Raw genomic sequence first — 21,363 nt, forward strand, 5'->3', positions numbered from 1 at the left:
TCCCTTAGAAATGATCTCGTGTGTTTATGTGCATTATTTATTACATGTATTTCTCAGCTGCTCATCTTTGTCACAGCCAGGCACCATTATACCAGTGTTAAAGCACAAAAATTCTCCAGAGAAAAGGGATGAAATCTCTACTCCTGCACCCCTGCATATACAGTCCCCCTATTTCACTGCCCCACCTTAACACCCCTGCAGTGAGAACCAAACAGGAGAGCTTCGATGCTAAGGAGGGACCATGTTGACCTTGTGGGCTGCCAGGAGGAATGAGCGTAAAGATATTGATTCTCCTTTTTATTATTTTTTTTCAGCTGGATATGAAATTAAATGGGTTATAACAGGAATAATGACTCCATCTCCCATTAGCCATTTCATGTTTATCTGTTTTGCAGCATCCTGAAATGGCAGTTGTTATGGCCTAGAGTGGAGCATCTTCCTCACACGACAGAGGAACAACCTCCACCTTTTCCTCTACTGAATTAAAACCACTGTGGATTGCATCCATTTCTGTTAGGTATGAAAAAGGAAAGCATTTACATTTCTGATCTTCTCTTTTTTTTCCCAAAAAACAGTTGGGAATTTTAGATGCACTGAAATAGTCCTGCACCCATTTCCCATCTAAGTTTGGTGCCTGTTTCTCTCATCTTGTAACCCCTGTGCTGCTTACTGTGTATATAAGAAATATTATCCTGGCAGAGAAAGAACTCTTCATCTCTTTTGCTGAGATATTCATTAGAATCTCACACCATAATGTAGCAGCATCCTGATCGGCATCCTTGGAAATGCACATAATAAACAATAGCAATGGTGAAAACTACTGTCTCAGGCATTTACAGAAAAATTACATCTACGTGGCAACCAGTCAGATGTTTTATAAACACTCCTGTTGAGTTATAGCCATGATTATTAAAGTTAAAAGCTGAGCACCACGTTAATTGGGAGCTCTATTCATTCACAGAGTGAGCATGAAGCTGTCAGGCATCCTGCCTCTTTCATCCTGACCGAAGTCAGCTGTTTCATAATACATTGCATTGAACTGCTCTGTCTTAAAGTGAAAAATGATTCAGTTACCACAGTAACACAGCTCTGGGTTTCTTCCCTAGCAGTGAAGGTTAACTGGGCTGTCTAATGCATGTTGGTTTCAAGGTGCGAACAAGGGAACAACAACAACCGAGTTATGAATTCTGAAGTTCATTTTAGTTACTGTAAGGCCACAGCCAGAAAAGCACCCACATCCTAAAGCTACATCTTCTTTGGGTGCTGTCATCTCTGTTTTCTCTGTCTTGTGCTAAATGCTAATGCTGATGGCTAACAACACACACTGCATCCTGACTTCCCCATAAACTCTACACAGGGCCTTAATTTGCCAACAGTGTAAGGGGAAACCATAACAAGCTTTATCCTGATCCTGTGCCCTTGGCAGAGATGCTGAACTGTCACACTTATCATTAACTTTAAGCAGAGCTCCAAGTGTTTAGCACAGCCTGTAATACATGGAGCTCTTAAGAGAGATTATGTTTTCTGCAGCAAAAAAATGCAAACTGTAGACTTAGGTTTCCCTTCAGCATATGTTAGAGCCTGGAAATAGTCGTTCTCTGCTCCAGTATGGAAAATATGAGCATTCATTGGTGTAATGTGCCATAATGATAAATACTTTCATTTATGATAAAATAATGAGAGAAATTACGTGCTAATTACATGGTTGGGATCTATTAAAAGCAGCTGGGATTCTTAAGCCTAGAACTCTTTTTGGTTCTGGGTTGTATATAAAGAATCAGTTGAGCACTGAGCAAGAATGTGCTAAGAATGGGCTAAAGCCAGTCTGAAACAAGACCTCTTGAAATTTGTATATACCAAGCCCAACTGTTCAGTTATACAAGTCTGCATCTATGGGCACTACAGCTAGTCAGTGTAGGCATAGCCTAAGATGTGGAGACTAAAATTAGACATCAATATAAGCAACTACATAATTTTGGTTTCTAACTCATGAAACAGCAGTTCTCAGCCTCACCATGACTGGGCTTCCTTCCAAAGGAAGATGTGTCAGTGGAAGATGTTTAAATACCACAAACACAACAGGATACAATGGGTGTGCTAAACAGTTCCTCATCCTGCTTTTTCCATAGACCAATATTAACTTTTACAATGAGTATGAGGGAGGATTCTGGAGGGACAACTGTACTCTGCTCTTTTTTTGAAGGTGACAAACCTAGTAACTTACTGTTTACTATGATGCAGTTATTCTCCCTGCTTTACACTCAGCCTTTAGAAGAACTGCTCTTGTCTTACATTCCAACTTTTTCCCTGCCATAATTTAGCCAACCTTCTGTTCCAAAATCCTATACATTTTGATGGCCCTTTGTCTGATTCCGGAGAAAAACACTGTACTGAACTGATTAAATTATTTGTCCTTACTTCTGGATATGGCACCAAACTGAAAGAATGATTCTCCTTGCTGTTGAGAAAGCCACTTCCTGTTAGAATAGAACATTGCTTATTAAGGGTATGACTCATCATGATGCACTTTTATTGAAATGCTGCCAAACAACACAGTTTCATCAAACTACGTTAAGCTGTTGCCTTGGCAAACCAGATTGAGACACGCTAGGATTAATACCTTTCCCAAGCTTTAATATTGTGTTCCCTTGCCAAATGGCAACTTATAATTTTTTTACCCCATTATTTTTCAAGAAGGTGGTTCTTTCTATAACACATTACCTGTGGTACATGGTCAGTGTAAAGAAAAAAGAACCCCTCTGACCGCTGAATCATAGCTGAAAGTTTTTTAAACTAAACTGGCTAACTTTGCACTCAAGCAAATTATGGTTTCTTACTTGATTTCTTAAGCTGGATCACCTACCACCTCTGCATTGAATAAGCAATTACAGAAGAGCTGATGAATGGAAACTTCTTAAATCTCTCCCTGTGTGCCAGAACGTCAAGAGAATAGATCCCAGCTACAACATTTATGGTCTGAGCTACTGAACATATGATTGTTGTGATACATCCAGGGCAAATTTCTTTGCTAAAAATAGTCATGATTCCTACAGACATTCCTACACAGATTCACACAAGCTCCATACTGATGGCTGCTTTCTTTCTTCTACTGACCATGTCTCTGTTAATCACACTTACTCAACTTTTACATTAATTATATTGCCAGTAAATATGTTTATGATGTTTGGGTAGGTTTTTTTGGGTGACATTTTTATTATTCCAACCACTTTTAATGCATTTCTCAAATGGCACAGGTATGAACATGCAATATAAAAGTTGTTTAAGCATAAGCAGCTAGGTAGGTGATATTGAACTAGATGAAAATAATGTTATCATTATATAGCATAACTCAGTATTGCAGTTTTCATTTGTGATAAGCCCACTCTCTCCCTTTCTCCTTCCCCTCAACATCCAGAGGAGCAAGCACCATGATCAAGCCTGACATGAGCACAGCAGAGCCACTAGACAGGTTTCACATCTCCTTTTTCCTGTATTACTGTGGACAGCTTGTAACACATTACTCTCTGAGAGTGGTGCTACTTTAGTCTGATGAAGGTATAGGACAGGAGAGTGTTATGTTTATTCTTTCACGTGGCTTTGTGTAGAACTCAAGAGGACAGTAAACATACCGATTAGTTGCATGGGTGGCTCCACATCTGTTGTGGCTTCTTCCAGCAGTGACAGCAGCTTGGCTGATGTTTGATGGACCGATTCGATGTTGCTAAACAAGCCATCCACATCAAAGCGAGCGATCTAGTGGAATACAAATATTAAGCAGCTACTGAGGAAGGATAAAGAAGGACACTATTTTACAGACCTTCTCTCAATGTGGCCTTCGTGTTCAGCACTCCAGGAAGCACAATTTTTGCAATACATAATATAAACATCCTTCTTGTGACTTTCAGGACGCATACAGTTTTCAGATCAGTAGAATTTGGTTGACGCAGTTAACAAAGGGCATTATTTTCAACTACTGGTTCCTAATCTGAAAGTGTTTACCCGGGAAGGAAATAAATATTATCATCTGAATGAAGAAAAGTTATTTAGCTGGCTTTAAAGTGTTTATTTTCCCACTGAGAAGAATAGTTGGCAGTGGATCTGATTCCTTGTTTTCCAGTTGCTCACAGAGGCCACTACATGAACTAGGACCTTTGTGCTGCAGTGCCAGCTATGAGGTACGAAGACTTTCAAATGATGATACCGTTTTAAGTTAGTTGTCCTGTAAATCTGAAGAGTGCAATCAAGACCATACAATTTCCACTTAAACTAACACTTTAAAATTCTGGGTATTAATATAATCAAAGGTGGAGACCAGGAGCACAGCACTGGCTCCAGTGAACTGGTTCAGTTTACATCAGCAAAAAATTTGTCTCCATATCATATTGTCTCCCTTACTCATATTAAACAAAAAATGTTCAGGACACGTGCTTTTCGTACAGCACACTCCCTTGTGCAACTGCATGGTAGTTAATATTCAGGGACAACAGGGGATAGTCAGTGGTGACGTGTTAACACTGAGAACAAAGGCAAGACTGATTTTGACATCCATATCTCTACCCACTGAACATCCCTCTCCATTAGAAACAGAACTGCTTACTTGCTCTCCAGATGCTGGGAGGATCGTATTGCACACTGTTGTAACCGAATCAGCAATACACTTTCAGTTCTACCATAGTTAATTTTTAATAATTATTAAACAGCTAAAACATTTTTTATCCATTTAGAAATACAAATCAGATCCATTCCTAGGTCAATTTTCTAAATGTTATCCTTCTCTAAACACACTACAAACTCTCAAATATAGTAGTTTATCTGAGAAGTAGACTTAAAACCATACAGTATTTTGAAAGCCTTTCAAAAATTGCAGAGGTTATTACATTAGGACAGTTATAATCTCTGCTTTTCTTCTGTATTCGTCTGTCACTGGACTTTTGACCTCTACTCCAGCACAATGCCTACATTGCTTTTGGAACAATGTTGTGACTGGAGACGGTGACAAAGGACAGAATGAAAACATATGTTTTCAGTTGGCTGGACAAGAGCAGAAGAATACAGCATGTTTGTTACCAATCTCAGTGAGTTTGAGCACTGTGTACTGGTCAGGAACCAGCAGAGACCACTCCAAAGCAGATGAACAACTGAGAGGAAAGAGGAGTCAAGAACTGCTTAAGTAACCAGCAGAAGCCAGCTCTTCCAAAAATGAATTGGAACGAATACTAACAGTTTTAGGAAACAGAGCAATGGTCCTGCAGGAGTTTAAACAATGTGAGTTTCAGTGGCCACAGTTCTCTGAGGAGGCAGCGTCTGCATCATTTAAAAAGTCTTTGTCCCCTGTACTACTATTTTGTGACCAGTTGTGTAAGGAATCATACATACAGAACACAGGCCTGCGGTCTTTTTAAAATCACTTCTATGCTGTATTAGCAGCAGATATCATTTGTGCAGCTTCTGTGAACGCTATATTGCAAGCCCCACGAATTTAAGTCTTTCTCTGGACAAGCTCTTCTATTCCCAGCTTGAGACTGCACAATTTTTCTAGAAATTGAAATATTGTTGAGGAAAAGGTGCTCTTTGAAGTCTCAGCTGAAAAGGAAACTGAGTATCATTGGCCTAATAAGATCTTTTGCCTGTAAGGTAGCTCATGAGCCTTCCTCCCTCAATTTCTCTTTTCTGTGAGGAATGCAAATTTCCACGGCGCTCACTGTGCTGTCTGTCATGCGTGGTGTCTCTCCACCACCGTTGTCAGAGAAGCTGGTTGAAGTAATTTTTAAGACGGAACTTAACCCTGATGGGAAGGTTAATGCCATTCCAGGCTGTTGCCATGGAAAATATTTCTTGTTATTGTTTTTTACTGCTTTTAGAGGTGTTAGTAAAGGTCTGCTGGAGCATGTGCCAGTGGTTATGGGCACAGCAAAATGGACAGGGGAAGCTGCCACTGTAGCCTAAGCCTGGGAGCAGGCATATAGCATCTAAGCTGCCCTCTGGGCAAGCACCTCAATGCCAAGGGTCAGAAGTGTATCTGACTTCCCACTCTCCTCACTACAGTTCTGGCATATTCGCCTTCTGTAAAGCCAGCTCTGGACCTGCACCAGGCAGCACACCACCCTTCAGGTTGCCATCTGTGCTTGCCTTAAGATTATCTGCAAACAGAGCGTAGGTGAATTCAGATCTTGGCGTCATCTTTGGTCCTCCGCCCTCGGCACTTACCTGTTTGTTTCTCAGAGGCTGAATCACTTCCTTGATGCAGAGATCCAGGTCACTGATATAGTCCCTCTCTGTCTGCATGAGCTCTGCAATGATTTTTACCCTCTTGGCCATCATGCGTTTGGTAGTTTCTTCATCCTCCCGTGGCAAGGTGGTGGGGGATGTGGAGCCTGACTGTGGGGCCATTTTTTCTGTTTTAAAAGAGAATTGTGGGAGGTCTGTAAGGAACATCATCATTTCATTGTCCCGGCCATGCTTCCTCTACTGCCTGAAACACTTCCCCACTGAACGCAATCCTGCATCAACCTGGTCACGCTGAAATCCAAATACAGCTGATGACCTGTAAAACCACAGCCTCGGGCTGAAGTCTATTAAGATTTGGTGAAGGGTGAAAACATGCTCCTGTGGAAGGAAAAGGCTGTGTTTATTGCTGGTTTCACTGGAATAACCATTGTTTTGTACGATGTATTTACTGAGGTCTGTTCATGGGTTTACAGGTATGGATGATGATGAAATCTGTAATTCTTTTGAAAGAGTTCTTTTAATAAGGAAAAGGAATTACAGGACTATGGAAAAACCTCCAGTGATCAATAGCAAACACTTCTTGTGACAACAGGGATCACTGGGGTCATGAGATTCTTACTTTTCCACATTTAAAACCTAACCTGATTAATTTGTTCCAAATACATGGAAATGCAAAGGAATCTTCTATAGACAGATAATTTACCTATGCTACCTGTGCACACCACCTACTTATCTGTAATGATGGCTTTCTCTTTGTTTGGTTCTGAAGGCAACCTGCAGGCACTCATGGCAGCTGTACAAAGGGCACAGAATTTTGTCAGTGTACACTGACAGTCTGTATTTTTCGTTAGGAAAAACACAGGGGGAAAAAGTGGAAGATTTCAGAGGGTATTCTGGCGTTTTCCTGCCAGCCACAAGATGGTGCAGAGTACCAGCAAAGACAGACAGATCATTACTGCGCTCATCTCCGCATTACCCAGGTCGTGGCTTGACAGCATCGGATTTTCTCGCTCAGCAGCAAAGGACAGGAATCTCTGCTGAGGATCAGGCTGTTATGCCTTGATTTCAGCTCCTTGTAGGAAGCGTACCGTATAATGAGCCACGAGCAAGCAGGATCTGATGCCTTGCCAGCTGGTAACTGATACTGAATAGATTGCTGTTGTTGGAATTGATCGTTGAGGGTGAGGTCATGAGCACTCAAGTGAGCACCAAGCAAAGCCCAGCTCACCCATACAACGCAGGTCAATGCTGCAGATGATAAACTGGAGCTGGACTTGTGAGGAAGCCAGGCAATCTACTGGAGAGAGGACCTGGAGCTGTCTTCCACTGAGAGTTGTAAGATCTTACAAACGCAATGCATCATCGGCCTCGGGCCCTTCTACAATGATGCTGACAGCTTATATTCAGAAAGGATGGTTTTGTTATTAATCCTAGTCAAATGGATGTGAACACGGTTTGATTTAAATAGCTGCATTGGGAACTGCACCTCTGCTTATGTCCTGGTAGTTTGCAGCGGGGAGGACAAGGAGCCTGAACAAAGCTGGGGTGAGCTGCTTCTCCAGATTTTTTTTCTATTTTCTATTTCAATGTACTTCCCTTCTGTAATGTAAATCTTCTTTCTACCATTGAGATTTTAGCATTTAAATCTCTGTATAACACAAGCATAAACATTTTGTCCTAGAGTTTGTACACAGACAATGGACTGGAATGGAAATGAGCAGGATATCTCCTCTCTCCAAGGCCTTGGAAGAATTTTAAGCTGAATTCTCCCCTAGAGAATTCACCCCTGCTGGTGTGAGTGTCTGCCTTGTGTGAGTATTCACCTCACTTCAGACCTCAGCCCCCAAAGGTACAGTGTGCTGAAAGAAATGGACTCAGTGCTCACTTCAGTGTGAAGAGCAGAAATCTGTTCTAGTACTTCTTCATGGCTCCCTCTGAGCCATTGTGTGCTAGGGCTGTGGAATGAGCCCTCCCTGCCTGCTGCTTATGTGCTAACATGGCAGGTAGTAACCACAATTACAAATGTGCGAGGAACCACACAAACAATACGATTTAGCTCCAGTCCTGCACCAAAACCAACATTCCTCTTGAGACCAGGTGTGAAATAGTTTGTACGTGTGTGACTGAATGTGAGAGTTCAGGAGGAAGGTCTTAGTTACAAATGTATTGTCTTATATGCAGTACCACCACAGTATTAGATGGAATTTGAAGGTGAACACAAGATGCTCTGTAAAAGAACTTCTCCATCTTTTATAGTGGTGGCAGAGACAACATTACGGGAACAAAACAAAGGCATTGTATCCCTCCTCAGGCTCAAAATCACAATCCCCAGAGAGGTTGGCTTTTTTTCTATTTATGCCATTAGATCACCCTGATCAAATTTGATTCGGGAATTATGTCAGGGCTCAGCTATTATCCTTGTTGCATGATAGATAATAATGCCAGGAAATAAAAACTGTTCTCAACAGGAAGAAATAATGGTGAGAAATAGCAGGTAGATGCTGTTTCCTTACGGAAAGCACGTTTTTTTAATAAAAGCACCCTTTTGTTACAAGTAATATAATTTTTCATTTTCACTCAACACATTCACATTTTCATTTTAGACATGTCTGTCTCCGTAGAACGCAGGAGCAAGATACTGAAATGATAATTACAGCCCAAACCTGTGATTTTACATTCAGCTGATTGCTTTTGACCAGTTTAAGAACATTAGTAGCCTGCTGAAATCCTTGCAGAGTAAGTGAAAGTTGAATGAATGCACAAACAGCAAGTGCACATTTGAAATACAGGCAGACTTGTTTCTACCTGGTAATGTCAACCAGCCCTGGAACAGTACAGAGAGAGGATTAGCAAGAAGAGACATTGCTGAGGATTAACAATTATAGTAAGAATTCAGCTCATTCATCCTTGGAAGTGACAGGTGTAAAAGAAAAGAACTGTCCCCCTCAAATGGTTTATTACACACGTATTTCTTAAGACACGTGCCAAGGTAATTGGTACTTTTAGTAGATATAAAAATGTGAAGTGGAAGGCAGCATTTGCAGTTGTTTTTTGCAAGGACAGTTGTCTGCAGAAGCTGCCTTTCTGCAAGATATTGCATTGGTGAGGGAGCTTACGACTTTGGTTTTGAGCCATGGAAGTGCACAGCTCTACTCACAGGACATGAGAAGCTCAGTGAGCGATGCCGCAGACAAAGGAGCTGCATGTGTAGCAGAAGCAGTTTCTTGCAAGTGTGAAGTCTAATATCATCCCTCAGCTGGAGACAACCCAGCAAAGCTGGGAGACCAGTAATGCACAAATACAGCATCTCCTAGGCACATGGACAGACTACAGAAGCAGTCAGAGAAGGTTTAAAAGATGGATGAGTGCAAATTTCCCAGGCTTTCCCCCCTGTAGAGAGCAGCTCCTGGAGGTCTGCTCCAGCTCTCATTCCTCCAGGTGAGATGCTCAGGGTGGATATTAGGTTTGCCTTGGGGGGCAGGACACAGGTTTCTTCATATCTAATGCTTTTCATTTGGAAGTGAACGTAGAGGCATGGAATATAGCAACAAGTACAACAACATCAATGCATGAAGGGGAGTGAGAGACCTTTTTCTTGCTCAAGTGCTATTTGGAGGACTCCAAAGTAAGCCCAGCACTCACGTGGTGCAGGTGAGGGAATTTTGCCTGGCATGAGGCATAAGTTATCAAGGAACAGCAAATAAATTACAGCATTACTGTATTTTCACAAGTGAAACTTGAACCTCACGCCACCATAGATAAAATTATTCTCTGTGAAAGCAAGCCCTCAGATAGCCTGTACCCTCAGATAACCCAGAGACTGTACACGGGAATCTACACCACTTTTATCAGCTGGATTTGCAAGTCAGACACAGGCAGTTTAGGCAATGAAATACAAAAAGGATTGGGAAAGGGTTGTAGAAAATGCCATTTTTTTCCCCCCACACATGTATATGCTGGCAACATTATTTGGGAGCAGGTTTGACGCTCAGGGGCAGGTTTGTTGCATGGCTGTTACAGATGCAAAATGCCCCATGACGGCATATGGGCTTCCAGGGCAACAGGTTTGCTTATAAAGCCAGAGATTTACGTGCAATTAGGTCATTCTGTCTTTGATCATTCTTGTTCCATAAAGTGCAGAAAATATTTACATTGAACATGCAAGCTTTTTCTTCAATTCCTTGACAGCATCTCGCTTTAATTATATATCTGCTGACAGGACTTCAGAGAGATCCCATGTGACCACAGGGGAAGGGAAGAAAGCTTATCATCAGGTGACAGAAGAATGCCCTCATTGTTAGCACCAGTACCTACAAACAAACCTTCCCAAAGCATCATACACGATACAAATACACAGCACTCGTAGCATTGAGTGAGTATGTTACTAATGGGAGAACCAAGGAAGGGCTGCATCTGAACTGCTCCCCTTGGAGACGCAGGCACCTCCAGATCTGAAGCACACAGCAGGACTTTACTGTGCTAAGTGCTGTGCAAACACAGCAGCACAAAATGGACTCTGCTCTGAGAAGATGCGATCACATCCCAGCCTGGCTGTCACTGCAGTAAGGTCAAGAAATACCTCCAGGTTTATTACGGTGAAAGTTAAAAGAATTAGATCCTCCGGGTTCAAATTTGCACATGGAGGCATATTTTCATCAAGCCATCTCTTGCACATCAGGAAATAATCCAGACTTTTCCTCCTTTCTGTATTTCATTCAGCAAACCGGCTACTCCAAAGATCAATACATTTTGCAACAGGAAATCACCTGCATTGTAGTACACAGAAAGTTAATCAGTAAACACAGAGCAAAGCAAACAAGGAACTGGGGAGGGACATGGAGGATCCCTTCTGCTGGCAGGAGATACAGAGGCCAGGTCATCAGGTTGTGGTAGCTGAGTGATTTGCACCAATGTGTCTAATACCAATGCACTGAAATTAATGCATGTGCAAATCATTTGATAGCACGGATGACCCATTCCCAGCTAGTTAGAAAGAAGTTAGTATGTCATAGAATGTTCATCTCCAACTCTTTCTGGGAATCCAGCATTTTCAATAGCTTGTTTTTCATACCAAGCACAAGTTTGGCATGTGCTTATGTTCTGTCCTTCCTAGCTGATGGCATCCATCCCCACAATTCATCTACCTCAGTCTGCCCTGATTCTGCAAACATGTACATGCCAATATGTACATCTACGCACATAGGTACTGCACTGGGATGATGACAGCTGTAGGTTAATTCACAGATTGATCCCAGCATTAATGCAGTACACAGATATTGATATTGTTACTTTCCCACCTGCTACTGATGGATTTTCAGCTGTAGGAGACCAGCACCTACCGGCCAAACAGTTATGGTAATACTTCTAAAAACAGCTGCTAAATGTTATCTTGTGCCACTTAAGGGTAGTAGAAAGAGGGGAAAATCCTGCACTACAAGAAATAGTGAACATAGAGCTGGGCACTGCATAGAAATATCACAGAAGCTGGATCTAAGCTCTTAAAATGACCCTGCATATTATTTCTGCCTCAAGTCCCAGTGAATTTATCTTCCTTAACCCCCTTATTCCCTCTTTAGGAAAATGATGCTCGTTTCCAGCTGAGGGAATGCTGAGGAGAGTTTGACCAAGGTGTGCCTGGACCCATCCCAGGACACAGCTGCAAGCTGAGCTCTAGGTGGCTGCATGGCTGTCTCACCAACCTGCCATTTGAAAGCAACACCTTGATTCTCCTTATCTAAAATGGAGCTGGTGGCACTTGGTTATCTCATGGAATGAGCTGAAATGGGCTCATTCAGGTTAGTCAAGCTCTTGGAGAATATAATGGTCACTTTGCACCTTGCTTCCTTTATCAACAGAAAGGAAACCCGGAGGCACTGCACATCAATTCACACCTGAGAAGGTATTGAATAGATGTATCTAGGATAATAATGAACCTGAAAATGGTTACTTGCATTTTTTAATGAATTCTTCATTTTGAAGTGAAAAACACTTCAAACAAACAAACAAACAAACAAAACCAACACCACAAAACAACGCTTACACTTTGACAATGCTATTATTGTTCTTATGTTTGTAGACATACAGAGCAAGCCACCTCTATTGCCATGGCTATCTGCATGGTGGGTCCCTTTCCCCACCCTCTTTTAGAAAGCAGTTTGGATTCCACATAAAAGAACAAAACTTGCAGGAAGTCCACTGGGGTGCAAAGATACCTGACTCCCCATACTCGGGGACACAAGTACAAACTATTATCACTTGAATCTTTTAACAAAACATTTACTATTTCAGAGCCTTCAGAGACTCCAGACCTGACAATATGCAACAGTGTTTGCATCACCAACAGAACTGTTTGCTTTTCTAACCAAGGAAGGAGAGCTGAAAAGTTTAGAGATAGGACAAAAGGAAATGCTTTCAAACTAAAGCTAAAAGTGGGGAGATTTAGATTGGACATAAGGAAGAAGTGTTTTACACTAAGGGCATCAAGGCACTGGCACAGGTTGCCCAGAGTCGTGGTGGATGTCCTGGCCTGGGAGAGAGCCAAAGTCAGGCTGGAGGGGCTCTGAGCACCTGATGGAGCTGTAGGAGTCCCTGTTCAGTGCAGGGAGTGGGACCGCATGGCCCTTAAGGGTCCCTTCCAACTCAAACTGTTCTACAAAGAAAAACACTTCCCTCAATACTAATTGTATTTAAGCACTGATAAGAAAAATGAAGAACATGCAAGGAGTACCTCCTTGGCCTCAGTGGGTAACAGATTAGGTCTGGGGCCTATGATCTTTATCAGATCCAGGCATATCTGGATCACCACAACCAGATCCTGGTCAGGCCTTTGCACACAGCTCCATGCCTTTCTACTAATATAAATACCCTTCACAGGAATTCCTACCCACTTTGTACTTTTACTCTGAGGACAGGCAACTTCTGATTAAATGCAAAGCCTGCAGGTACCCTGTTAGCCACCGGCATTTGTCTTTTGCAGACATAAGCACGCACAGCAAGCCAGCACTGGGTGGGCACTCTGCCATCTGTGGCCGCAGCAACCTCAGCTGGAGGTGGGAGCTGCAAAGCCGGATTTACCACCCTGCTGGCCCATGGCCATCAGCATAACCTCACACACTGCCATGCCAGCCAAGACTTCCCTGCCTCCTTCGCTTCAGACGTCAAGCAAGAGACACTCCCGGAATGAGCGCACACTGTGGGGGAAGGAAAGGGCTGATGCATTTGGCTGGATCCCACTCTACAACCAGATCCGACTTGGGCAGCCCACTGCATGAGAAAAACTGTTGTTCCAGTGACACACACACACACATGTGCTGGGATCACAGCCACCCGGCCGCATTGATTCCCACTAACACCCCCAAGCGCCTCTGCCAGAGTTGTGCCCGACTTCACCCAACATCTTTCATCTCCCCATTGATTAGTTGTCACGAGGAGGGAACGCTGTAATCAATGAACCTCTCAGTTGCTGTCAGCATATACAGCCCCTATATAAATCCTATTATTTTCTGGTTTATTATTTTATTTTCTGCTTTTATTGTCTCTCTGAAAGAAAATTGCTTCCTAATTAAATGCATCAAAACCATAATACAGTAACCTAAGGTATTTTTCTACTTTACTTCCCCATAAAGGATTACTGCCACAAGAGTGATTGTCATAGGCAGTTATATCACTATTAGTAATAAATGTTTATATTGTGATAACACTCAAACCCTGCATTCGTGATGAGATCCTGTAGTTCGAGACCCTGAAAACCCACAGAAATGCATCAGCTTGTGTTTCAGAGCTCTCCCAGAAATAGCCACGTACATCTTTCATGCTTTTCCTCTATTTGTGGAGTTGCATTTAATTTGCAATTGACAGGCCCAGTACTGACATAATTTGGCAATTCCTGGCCCGGGCACAACTTGGTTATTTGAAAAGAAATGCTCTTCATAAAGGGATAATTGGAAGCAGCATATCCATCAAAGCATGCATTTGGATGTATTTCAGCTCAGGCTCAGACAATCTAAGCAACAGATTAATGCATTAGAGATGCTGGTATTTGCAACTGAAAGACAAAACTGCCCTCGATGCTTCTGATCATCGCGCCTCCCTGGTACCTTGCAGCTTCTGGCCGTACTCCGTCCTGTCCGACTGACTCCTGCGCAAGGCACCGTGCTCCCCAGCCCCGCTGCTCTCCACCACGGGCTCCGTCCTCCTCCTCTCCCCCATGTACAGCTTGTGCCGCAGCAGGGTCAAATTCTTCCTCCGTCCCCCTACGCCGTCCGTGCTCGCCATGTCCATGCCGGCGTGGGACAGGGGACGAGGGGCTGATCCTGGGCACGCAGCTCACGGCTCAGGGGAAGGCTCAGCCTTTCCACCTGTGCCGGTGCGGCTCCACCTCCGGGAAGCTGCCGCCCCAGGCTGTGTTTGCTTTCACCTACTGAGTGTGTGTGAGCCCTACGGGGCAGGTTTAAGAGGCAGCCCGAGCTGCAGCCACTGCCTTTACCTGCTTCGGGAGACGTTCCTTGGCTCCTTTGGCTGCAGGATGGTCACAACCCTTCATCAAGGTCAGAAATAGCGTGCGGCCCACTCTGATCCCACCCAGCGCTGTGTTCCTTTTGTACAGACACACTGGTGGAAGCCCAGGCACGGAGCGGAGAAAGGCCTGCGAACACCAAGGGGACACTGAGGCATGTGGAGGAGCTGGAGGGGCTATTGTGACAAATTGCTGCGCTCTGATGGCAGCAAAACAGCTGCTCGCAGTACCCCTGGCTCAGTCCCTGGGAGAGACCTTATTATCCTATTTGCTAGCAATGGCCCCTGGCACTCTGGCACTGCCTAGGGATGCTGTGTCTTGCCGGTCTAATCAAACTCATGTCAAAACAGCAGGAGCTGCTGGCATCTCAGCTTGGACCCGACTTATCCTGGCAAGAGCCCCAACAGCCGTCAGCAGCAATCATGGCCACAGTGGTGACACCGGCCCCGCAGCCCCATTGCTTTTAGGAAGCAGTGCATCAGGAGCCCCGTGGGCAGCCTGCTTGTGTGAGGCGGCCACATGCCCAGTGGGTCACAGCTCATTGCTGCCCTGCTGCCACGTTGTAATGTTGCATCCCCAAGGACTGTGCGGGACAAAGTGATGAGCACAGGGATACAATGCAGCAGTGTCAATGCATCTCCCAACTTGTGTTTATCCGAAAAAGAGCTTGTATCACTATGACGCTGCCTCCTGACCAAAGCCCCTCATTTCTACCCTGCAGAATTAAGAAAAGATGAAGAAACCATTATGCAATTCTCTATGCCAAATTGCAGTGCAGTGCCAGTGCTGCACAAAGTGTCCGGTCTGAACACAACCTGGCAGAGGACTAAAGCAGAGGATACCAGGAAGAGTCTCTGTGCTGGCACAGAGAAGGGACACACTACGCAGGCAGCCCATGTGTTACATCTCCTCTCCCCTTTGCTACTCCCCAAGAAACCCATGTGTGTTGCAAGACAGACCACAACAGTTCTTAATGAGGACAGCAGTGAGGGCAAGAAGGGTTCCCAGGGAGCAGGGACAAGCATCACAGCAAGGAATAAACAGATTAAGGTGGGAGTTGAGGGAAATTGGCTGCCCGATTTCCTTACATTGGGGATTTCCTGAGGTTTGTTTGTTTTCTTTTTATCCAAGCAATGCCTTGACATTCAGCAAAGGTGGCAAAACTGGTTTAAACGGTCACCACCCTTTGTGTCCGCTTCCCCCTGCAATCCTGTTCTCATTATCGGTGGTAGGGCACAAACTGAGCATCTGAGGCTGGATGGAGGAGGTGATGTGGCTGAAAGCCCCCTGCCTTCCCCCTGGGCTGTTTTCCTTCTGGATCTGTTCTCCCGTTTAGTTCATCACACAGCTTTGCCAACAGTTGGAGGAGGGACACAGGGGTACATGTGAGCAGCTGGAGGTAGTTGTTAAAGCTGGCACTGCCCAGAGAAGTTGTTTACCCCCACAGGGATTTTACCCTGCTGTGCTTTTCTGGAAGCACAGATCTCATCATCTCTATGAGATTTTATTATATCTACTTAAATTAAGATTGCTTTAGGGAAAACTGAGGGATATACTTTGGCTGGGTGGAGGTGGAGGAACAAATTTTATTAAATTCTTGGCTTTGCAGGCTCTCTGCCACACATGAAGAGTTCCAGCCAAGATATAATGGTTTGTTCAGGTGTTTATTACGACAGCAATCTGCCCACATGCAAGAGGTGTCTTCCTTCTCCTCCACCACTGCCCCGCAGACTGACAAGGTTTGTGTTCATTCAGCAAGGAAGTGGCTGCAGGGAAAGCTGGCTGTGGTTTACTCCTGCCTTTGAGCTTGTAGTGGTCTGAGTCCAGGCAACAGCAGCATTTCTGGGGCAGCAGGGAGCCCAAAGCTAGTGTACAACACAGTGCAGAAATGCAGCCCTTTCTGAAGCCTCAAAATATCTCCTCTGTGCCACTTAGCATGGAAAAGGCTGAAAATAGCATGTCTGAAGTCACGTTCTGCGTGAGGTTTAATATATAGGCTACCAGATGCAATCCCTATAGACTCTTACTAGTGTTTGCTGTACTTCACCTGGACTATAATAAACCAGCTGAGAAAGCACTGTCAGAACTGCACGTGAAGAACTCAGCTAGCACTAGCAACCAGCTCTCAATGAGTGAACAGCTCCTGTTCCCTTCTGGCCACGGTAACAACTGATGGCTGAGCTGTATCAAAGTTACTGAACTCTAAGAGGGAATATCTGGCACCTGTGTGGACAAAATGCTCGTTTTACAATCATTGCAAATATCTCTTTGACCCCTGGGTATTGTGCTTATTTAATTCTCCTAAGCAAACTGGAAGCCAGAGAATGTTAGCACTCACATACGGGATATTTACATGGAACCTCTCCACTCACGAGACAGAACAGGTGCTGGTGTCATCACGTAAAATATTGGCTTTGTGTTCCCAAGCAACTGTAGCAATTGCATACAAGAGGTTATTGTTGTACGATCAACGTTAACCTTTATCTTCATCCTGAGCTATAAACGAAGCAGGAACGCTATCAAGACTGATGGCCATTAAGTAGGCAAACAGTTGTTTGTTTTGTTGTAGTTCCTCACAGCTGTCCCTGAATATTTCTTTATAGCTTGGTATCCCAGAGCACATACTCAATGCGCTGCTGTGGGCTGATTACCATGCTGTTCCCTACCAGTGGAAGGAAGCACTGCAGCTGCAGCTCCGTGGCAATAACACCAGGCAACACCTCAAGTCTGCTCAGCGCAGTGGCCACCAAAAGAAAAGACAGCTTCCTAATACACCACACCGTGCCCCCACCAGCCAGCATGAAATTGCAGCAAATGAATGTAGCTCAATGCCAACATTAGAAATCATTCAGGATGGGAAACGGTGTAGCCACCTTCCCTTCTGGGCCCGTATACTGCCTGAGAGCCATCGCTGTAATTAACGGTAGATTAATCAGTATGTTTAATGACATGAGTCCACAGGTGCTCCTCATTGCTTCCCCACATCCTTGGAATTAGCTCTTGTCTCCACACAGTAAAATGATTACACCCAGTGGGTAGCAGAGGATCAGCATGGTACAAGGAAATGCTGCAGAGAGCCATCCCACCCCCTCCACGGGTGGGAGGCATCAGCAATGGGCTCGGATGTCTCTATTAGCCCCCAGTCTCCACACACACACCTAGGTGCAGATAAAAGCAAGCCTGTACCTCTTCTTGCTCTGCTTGTATGCATGAGTCAGAGCAAAGATATCTTTGAGAGACAAAACGTTGAGGTGATAAGAGCACTCACGTGAAAGGCCCACCAAGGACTTTGAGCACTGGGAAGCTGCGAGAACATTCACCCTATCTGTCTGGGGCTGTAATTGTAAGATAAGAAAAGAATGACAGATGAGGATAAAAGCAATAAAAAAGGAAGACTTAAGGATAGGTAAAACTGAAGTCTACTACGCATTCATCTTTCGAATGAATGAATCAAAACTACTTTGAAATATACATAGGGGAAAGGGAAAAAAAACCAACTTCAAACACTTTTCCATAGCGTAGAGCAAGAAAAAAGCCTGTCTTGTAGGTGGGAAATAATTTTGTGTGGCAGTGTCACCTTGCCTCTGACTGCTGATCTTGCCAGACTGGTGATTCCAGTAGAGAAACAGATCTTTGGAAGCGAGTGCACAGCGATCGTTTCTTTTAGCCGTCTCTAGTGTTTCTTCTCTAAATATTTGTCAGTGAAATTAATAAAGCATACACCTCCGGGGCTCACAGCAGGCTGCGGGTGTTTTAAACAGGGAACAGCTCAATCTACCAGGCTATGCAACCAAGCTCCTTTGACTGCCACAAAACCCTTCGGACTCCCAACAAAGCTGCTGCCCCAGTTTATACGTCCAAGGGGCTGAAGTGCTCTGTGTGTACAGAGGGACACGGCTTTCAAATGAAACACCTGTCAGGAAGGAGAGGGGTCACCAGGGCTTGACCTGCTCTCAGCGTGCTGTTGGATCTGCCTTTGTTCCACTAAAGCATTTTATTAGTTCACAAAATATGCATGGAGCCAGGCCAGCTCGGAGGGGTGGAGGAGAGAACTGTAGAGCAAACTGAGCAGATGCTGGATTTCTGCAGGGTTACAGCTGTGCAGCAGTTTGCTAAGGGAAATAATCTGACTCTGTCTATCAAGTAGATGGCACTGTGATATCAAAGCTAACGAGGGAAACACATGCAAATGCGAGAGGCAGATAAAAGTACAGGAGGCTGAATCTTCATCATTGTGTTTTAATGTAAAACAGGGAGGGTAGGAATTACCAAAGGTAAAATATTTTTTGAGGAATCCTTTGAGAATCGTGTGTCTGACAATTTGAAAGCTGAGAGGGAAAGGGTGCACTGAAAAGGCTTAATTTTCACTGTATGCCCCTATTTTGAATGAGTAAAATTTTGCAGCTTTGCACTAAATCTTCATGTTTCCAAACAATGCGTTTTTAGATTTATTAGAACCATTTTTCTTTTCTGTTTCTCTATTTTATGCATATGAACAGCCATGAACGAAACAGGAAAGACTGTCCATTTCTGTTGCTTTAGAGTAACAAAGGTATGAGTCTTAAAAAGAATCAAGTTGCAAACAAGTTTTGGTGGGACTCCCAGTAGAGTAAAAATCTCTGCTTTGTGGGGCTTGAAATCAACAGCGCACTGATGTCCAGGAACGAAGGAACAGGCTTCTGTGATAAAGCTTGACACAGCCATGGATCCTCACCTCTCGAGGACACCACATTCTAGGCAGAAGTCCAGCAAAGTGGTGGCATGCCCGTCTGGCCAGCAGCATCCACTGCCAAGAGACACCCTGCCTACTCATGGCCATGTTAATCTGGCATGGGAATCCTACGCTTCGCTACAGGCAGAGTAATTAAAAGCATGGTTAGAAAAAAACAACATAAAAACAAACTAGCAGCCCGTAGGAATAATTTACATCAACAACAGAGAAGGGTAAACCTGACACTTCCCTATACCTGACAGTGAATATTAAGACTAAAAATGAGTTTTCCATGAATACCGAGGATTGATCTTTTTAAAGCAATAGGGTTACTCAGGTCACTATTAAAGAAAAGGTGGGGGAGGGGGTCACAGTCAGATTCTTTGTTAGGAAAGTAATGTAATAAATAAATATAATAAATAATAAAACTTCTGGTTACTGAAACACACAATTTGTCCCTTGTAATTAGATGATGTAGACTCTTGCTGCCAGTAGGTGTCTGTCAGCATGTAGAACACAAATGGTCTCATCCTCTCCCAAATCCAGCTGTGCCAATGAGAGGTTACTGACTCCAACCACTTGTCTTCCTCTTCCTGCTTGAGCCTGTCACTGCAAAGACCTGCAAGTAGGTAAAGGAGTTCACGCTCCTTAACCTGCTTCAGTCAAAGAGCAGCTTGACATAGCTGTCTTTAACCTGCTCCAGCTGGCCTCGCTTGGTGCAACCTGAACCAGAGAGCAACAGTGCTGCCCCAACACGGGAGCACCGACAAGCAAGGGCAAGCAGGTATGTGCTCACCAGGAAGGCTGGAAAGGGGGACGGCTGCCCGTGAGCACTGCCCTTTTGCAGTGGGGAGCAGCAAAGCAGAAGGCTGACAGGAATTGATTCCTTCCAATTAATGGTTTGATAACAGTGGAGATAGAAGTTATGCTACAGCAAAGTTAACGATAATGATGCAATCACCGGTCAAGAGCTAACGCGCTGAAATAGCACATTGTGGTGCTAATGACAGACTGCAAAGCCTTATTAGCTGAAAAGATGAAAACCATTTTCTTTTGGGAGGAAGGGAAATTGTTCTTTTAATCACTATTTATTTATAACACACACACAAAAAAATGTTTTCTGCATTTAATTTGAAGGGTATTTTCACCATCAAAACATTTGCACAGTATCATAATGCAGATACATATATAAATATATATATATAAAGTAAACATACAGTGCCAAGTACAAACTGTTAAAGGAAGGGTGTCCTTCAGGCTTAGGTGATTATATTGCTGCTGAGTTTTTGCTTTACACCAGTGGCATTCTGGTGGAATGAGATTCACCCCTGTGGAGAGGGCAAGCATAAAACCTAAGTACCATGTAAACCCTACTTAAGTCTTATGGACCTGCTTCTAACTCCGTTGAAATAAATAGCAATATTTTCACCGACTTTCAGTGTTTCAAGGTCAATGAATGGGATCAGTCCTGTACATACCTTTTGCTGACCCAATATATTAAGGGTTTGGATGTGAAATGCTTGGGAATAAAGACAAGTGAAAGAAAGACCTCAGCTGTAAAAGCTTTAGTAATTTTAGAGAATACAAGGATCAAAACATGAATTTGCTCCTAAGATTCAATAATGTTAAGTAAGGAAGCTGCAGTATCACCCAAATCTGTGCATACTTCCGTCACCTTGTGTGTCATGTAATGTATAATACTGAGAAACACTGTCAGTTCTGTTTGGGGCTTACTCATCATTACTTCTGTAGTATTAGAATAATTTCTGATACATTGGAGTATTAAAACAATAAGTCCTCTGCTCTGGCAGTGTTAATAGGACTTGCACATGTTTTTCTACCATATCTTTCACCATTGCAAAGTAACAGAATGGCATCTTTTTATTCACCCAAAAAGAGCCTGCATAGA

The 21,363-nt window shown here is 43.7% G+C and overlaps 1 protein-coding gene and 1 long non-coding RNA gene across 7 annotated transcripts in view; one reads left to right on the plus strand and one right to left on the minus strand.

The window, feature by feature from the left end:
• ARHGEF38 (Rho guanine nucleotide exchange factor 38) overlaps positions 1–14,581 on the minus strand; it is a 33,565-nt gene extending 18,984 nt beyond the window's left edge. Inside the window, exons 1-3 of the mRNA XM_015861422.1 lie at positions 14,325–14,581; positions 6,208–6,395; positions 3,630–3,753 (exon numbers count right to left, since the gene is read on the minus strand). Coding sequence (XP_015716908.1) covers positions 3,630–3,753; positions 6,208–6,395; positions 14,325–14,508 — 496 coding nt within the window. The 5' untranslated portion in view covers positions 14,509–14,581. The remainder of the gene's footprint in view (positions 1–3,629; positions 3,754–6,207; positions 6,396–14,324) is intronic.
• The window catches only part of LOC107313296, a 32,195-nt gene extending 13,717 nt beyond the window's left edge, over positions 1–18,478 (plus strand). For 3 of the 6 annotated variants that reach the window (XR_001554905.2, XR_001554909.2, XR_004306937.1), the window contains one exon: positions 396–13,933. This is a non-coding gene — a long non-coding RNA (uncharacterized LOC107313296). Of the gene's footprint in view, positions 1–395 lie in introns of all 6 variants that reach the window. The other 3 variants (XR_004306936.1, XR_004306935.1, XR_001554908.2) reach the window with 3 other exon arrangements.
• Positions 18,479–21,363: the final 2,885 nt, after the last annotated feature.

The sequence above is a fragment of the Coturnix japonica genome, chromosome 4 (assembly GCF_001577835.2).
Source record: "Coturnix japonica isolate 7356 chromosome 4, Coturnix japonica 2.1, whole genome shotgun sequence".
In the NCBI taxonomy this organism is placed as follows: Eukaryota; Metazoa; Chordata; class Aves; order Galliformes; family Phasianidae; genus Coturnix; species Coturnix japonica.